The sequence below is a fragment of the Manihot esculenta genome, chromosome 18, assembly GCF_001659605.2.
Source record: "Manihot esculenta cultivar AM560-2 chromosome 18, M.esculenta_v8, whole genome shotgun sequence".
In the NCBI taxonomy this organism is placed as follows: Eukaryota; Viridiplantae; Streptophyta; class Magnoliopsida; order Malpighiales; family Euphorbiaceae; genus Manihot; species Manihot esculenta.
In genome coordinates this window covers 9,697,077-9,701,854 of record NC_035178.2, presented here as the reverse complement: position 1 = coordinate 9,701,854, position 4,778 = coordinate 9,697,077, and the positions used below count along the sequence as shown (strand labels likewise).

At 28.1% G+C, this 4,778-nt stretch overlaps 1 protein-coding gene across 1 annotated transcript; it reads right to left on the bottom strand.

Moving 5' to 3' along the window:
- Positions 1–291: 291 nt before the first annotated feature.
- On the bottom strand, positions 292–2,528 carry LOC110607984 (probable terpene synthase 6). The gene is made up of 6 exons (XM_021747165.2): positions 2,278–2,528; positions 1,808–2,180; positions 1,519–1,737; positions 1,273–1,408; positions 873–1,121; positions 292–809 (listed from the first exon to the last, which is right to left on the bottom strand). Exons 1-6 carry the CDS (start codon positions 2,489–2,491, stop codon positions 519–521), a joined length of 1,482 nt encoding a protein of 493 aa, XP_021602857.2. The 5' UTR covers positions 2,492–2,528; the 3' UTR covers positions 292–518.
- Between the last annotated feature and the right edge of the window lie 2,250 nt (positions 2,529–4,778).

Sequence of the window (4,778 nt, the reverse complement as noted above, 5' to 3'; positions counted from 1 at the left end):
TTTATTTTTTTAAAAAAAATTAAACTATGAGTTTTATTAGATTTCGTTTATTACGTTCTAGATTTTTTTTTTCTTTTGGCCAGATATTATATTATACTGGTTTTTAAAAATTAAATCATATTAGTTATTATTATTAAGGGAAAAACTTATTTGGACTTAATCCACCATAAATTCAAGGCACAAGTAAGTACATCTCTTCATAAAATAAATTAGATGGGATCTCTTAAGTTCATAATAGACTGAATTCTTCTAAAACTTTTTCATTTGTTAATAATAAAGAATCAGAAAAACTTCATAAAACAAGTTCAATCTATTCCAATCATATTAGGTAAGAAAACCTGATACAAGCTTCGAATGCATAGCAACTGAGAAACTCTAACCATCAACTTCAAACAAAGCAAAAAGACCATGACTCCAAACTTGAAACACCAAACAACAAACAAATTTCACAAAATCTAGCCTATTTAATTAAATCCCATTAGGCATTAGGGACCCAGATGAAAAGCAGCAGTGGATGTTTACATGGGCAGTTGCCCAAGAAACAATGAGGAAATGTCCTGTTTGAGACTGGAAGCATATGTGTAGGAATCCATGTACTTGTAAACAAAATCAATCACTCTTGCAAGGTTTACATAATACTTGAGAAGAGCCCTTGGGACAGCAGTTGGCTTCATGCATGCTTCGTTCATGTCCTTCCATGCATTTTCACACATTTTCTGAATTTCTCCAATTGCTTCCTTTTCTGATACTCCATGTTCTTTCATGTAGCACTCTACGCTTGAAGCACAATGTCCTCTCCTTTGCTCGTCCTTCAAATGTTAACAAATTAATTCTATCTCAAACAAAATTAAATTATAAAAAGTAAATTATACCTCTCGAGTGGTAACGTCGTCCATCAAACGACAAATTAACTTGGAAGCTACAACGATTTTAGGATTAGTTTCCAACCAGTGATACTCCTTAGTTCCGACAACCTTTTCTATTCCGATGAAGGAAGCTGATGGAAGTACACTGTAAGTGCTTGTGATTAATCCATTTTCTATGTAGTCTCTCATTGATGGCACATACCCATTATTGAACCACTTTGCCTCAAGAAGGTATCCTCTTGTAAGTTCTTTGAACTAATAATAACATAAAAAAGTAATGCATCAATTATATAATAATAATTCATCAAATTAGTAATTTATTTAAATTATTAGTAAAATATTATCTTAATATAATCTTAAGATATTGATTTTATAATTGATGAAAAGATTGGTGGACAAATCTTACCCTCTCTTTTGCATAAGAGGTTCTATAGGACATTTCTTCATCGTCAGTACTTTCAGTTTCATCAAAGAGCTTCAAGAGACTCTTGTAAATAACTTTCATATATTCTGGCACCTCATCAATAGCATCAGCATTGCATCTAGATTTTTTTTTTCAAGGAAAATAAAATTTGATCAGCCAAATTATATATATATATATATATACAAATTAATTAATTAGTTATAGCTATCATTATTTTCTTTATCAAACCTCTGAAATGAATCTGTAAAACGTTGGAGTTCATCAATTGTTCCATAAGCATCATACGTATCATCTACCACAGACACCATCTTTCCATACTTGGTGATCATCAGTCGAGCAAGAGCATATTCAGGCTCAAAATGGGCTCCAATTGCCCACAGATAAACTTCTACGATTCTGTCTCTTATATAAGGAAGCTTCTCTACAAGATTCAAGTCTTTCCACCAGCTGAAATGTAAGATTACATTCAATTAACTATTTTTTATTATCATTTTTCGACAGTTTGATTATCACTTACCTGGAGAGGATGGCTAGCTCTTGTTTGTACAAGAGTTGCAGTCGATTGAAATCCAACTTTGCAAATTTGAGGAGAGTTTCATTGCGAGACTCATCTCCTTCGTAGAAAGAAATGTATTGTCGAGCCTCTAGTCTCTCTATGCCTTGGTGGAATGGTCGCACAAGAGCATTCCTTATACGTTCTGCTAGAGGAGGGCTTGATTGAGCAACTAAGGTTTCCAAATTTTGCCTTGTAAAAACAAGGGCTTCGTCTAAAATATCTTCTCCATGCACGCTCAGAAAGGTGGCTTCATATAAACTAAGGAGTCCTTTCACATCACTGCAGATTGTTTTCTTGAAAGCTCCATCGCTGTCCTTGAATTTTTCAAACACATCTGATGATTCATATATAATAATTGATCATTCATTATACTCGTTACTCTTGTTTAAATTTCAAAGACATTATGGTAAACAAGAAATTATTATACTTACCACAAGGCATCTTGTATCCATATTGTCTGAGAACTTGAAATAGAAGAGCCAGAGTGTGGAGGTCATAATCATTTTCAACAAGAAGATCAGGAAGCATACTGAAGATATGATTTAACTGTTCTTCAATTTCATTTTCAAAATGATACGACACACCAAGACGATATAATAAGTTGATAAACTCAATTTTATCGGTTAACTTTTTTGCATACTGCATTAAAATATTCACTTCTTGTTTGAGCAGTTCCACTTCTTTGGTCTGTAGTTCATATTCCTGTCACATGAAAACAAAATCCCATTATGCATATACATCTTAGGACAAGGGTTGTGTCTGAGAGGAACATTAAACTATTAGGTTTTGTCTTGGTCTAATTTTAATAAAATTATTCTTATCTTCCATCATGGTACCTTTCAAAATCTATTTTACTGTGCAGAAAAGAATATTTCTTTGAATTTGTGGCTGCCTTTTCTAACAATACCTTCTCGGAGTATTGAAAATGAATTCTCCTGTGTGTCGGACCTAGAAATTTGGATAGCGGAGAATGTCCATTTTACTGCCCAAAATTTTCTAGGCCTTGAATCAATAAATGGGAATTTTCTGCTATAGTTTCTAATATATCATATGAAAAATACTTACTAAGCCCTGACGCAATGAGCCATACCAATACATAATACATCCAATTTCACCTTGCCATCAATACACTATTATAAAAATAGATTTAAGATAACAATAATAAATTATTATTTTAATTATAATCATATTTTAATAATAATATTTTAAAATCTGTTGTATTAGTATTGGCCGATAAACATAAAATAATGATTTATTATTTTATAACAAATAAAAAATATGGCTAAATTTATAATTTTATTAAAAATAAATATTTTTAATTGAAATATATTATTATATTTAATAAAAAATATATTTTTTTATAATAATTTAAAATGATTGTGTTAGTAGTATTAAGATAATAATTTTATAATCGTTATTTTAATTCTCTAAAGCTTAACATTTAATAGTGATATATAACAAGAATATCTTAATAAAATTTAACCTAATTTAGTTTAGTAACTAAAATCATATTACTTATCTCCTAGGTTTAACTCCTCATATTCCAATCTTTAAATTTAGTTTGATTTGGTCCAACAGTAAAAATATATATTACTCGATTAGTTTGATCTAATGATAAAAAGCATATAATTTATCTCGTAGATTCAGGTTCAAATTTCTATATCGTTAATTCCTTTTAAAATATATATATCGTCTGGTCTAATTCAGATTTAGCGGTTAAATACATATTATATTGCCCTGTAAATTTAAATAGGAGTTCTCATATTTTCAATCCCCATATTTTGATGAAATAGTTTATAAGAAATTGCAATGGAAATAAATATATAGTTGAAAGAGAAAAAGAGGTGGTGAAGATACTCACAGGATCTAAAAATGAAAATTTGGCAAAACTATAACCCCAAACACTAGGAGGAAAGTTTGCTAGTGGACGGAAAACGTCTCCTTCCTTTCTAGCTAGTGTAGCCATCTTTAAAGAATTAAGCAAGTTATACTTTACGAGTATGATCAAAGCACTTCTATTTATAGTTGAAGCTGTCCAATTCTAGTAAGGTTGTGAAATTTGATAATCTTTTAATTGTGAAATGGACATTTTATAATTTATTGGAATTTGGTTGGGTTAGAGGTGAGTATCGAAAAAATCGATCGAACTGAATTAATTTCAAAATTCAGTTTGATTTTTTATTAAATTCGGTTCGATTCGATTTTTAATTTCAGAAATTTTATTTATTTCGGTTCGGTTCGGTTTTAATCATAAAAAAATCGAAAAAACCAAACCGAACCGATTAGTGATAATAATATGTTATTTTTAATAATATAGAGAAATTAAATTATATTACAATTAAAATATTTTAATTAAATTTTAAAATATTAAAAATAAAGTGTAAAAAATAAAAAAATTATTAAAAATTGAAACTAAATCGAATCAAATCGAACCGAAACCGATCAATAATATAATTTCTATATATTTTGATAAACATTAACTGCTTATCTTTATTTTAAAATACCATTAAAACAACCATGTTTTAAAAAATCAAACTTTTTTATTTTTAAATAACGTTAACTAAACTTATCTTTATTCTTGAATTTTATTTCATTTAGTAATTTAATTTTAACTTACTTTGTTCAGGTTAACTATTCATTTTATTTGATCTCTTTTGATTATTATATTAAAATAAATTGATTAATTAAATAATTTAATTTAATAAAATATATTTATATTTTAATTAGATTTAGAAAAAACTAAATAATTGGTTTTAATAAAATACAATAACTTAATAATAATTTACCGAATATATCTACCACAAGAAAGTGCTCTCCTTAATTATATTAAAAAAGGTGTCAACAAAATTTGATTTAAACTAAAATAATTTATTAAATTTAATTTTAAAATTTTAATCTAATTTACTACATAATCTAGTTTGATTTAATATTA

Bases quoted from the DNA above. Each gene is read 5' to 3' on its own strand.
- LOC110607984 (XM_021747165.2), bottom strand. From the start codon at position 2,491: ATGCAGTATGCAAAAAAGTTAACCGATAAAATTGAGTTTATCAACTTA. The intron at 1,738-1,807 runs GTAAGTGATAAT...CTTACATTTCAG, and splicing joins GAGCTAGCCATCCTCTCCAG to CTGGTGGAAAGACTTGAATC. The intron at 1,409-1,518 runs GTTTGATAAAGA...AAAAAAATCTAG, and splicing joins TTTACAGATTCATTTCAGAG to ATGCAATGCTGATGCTATTG.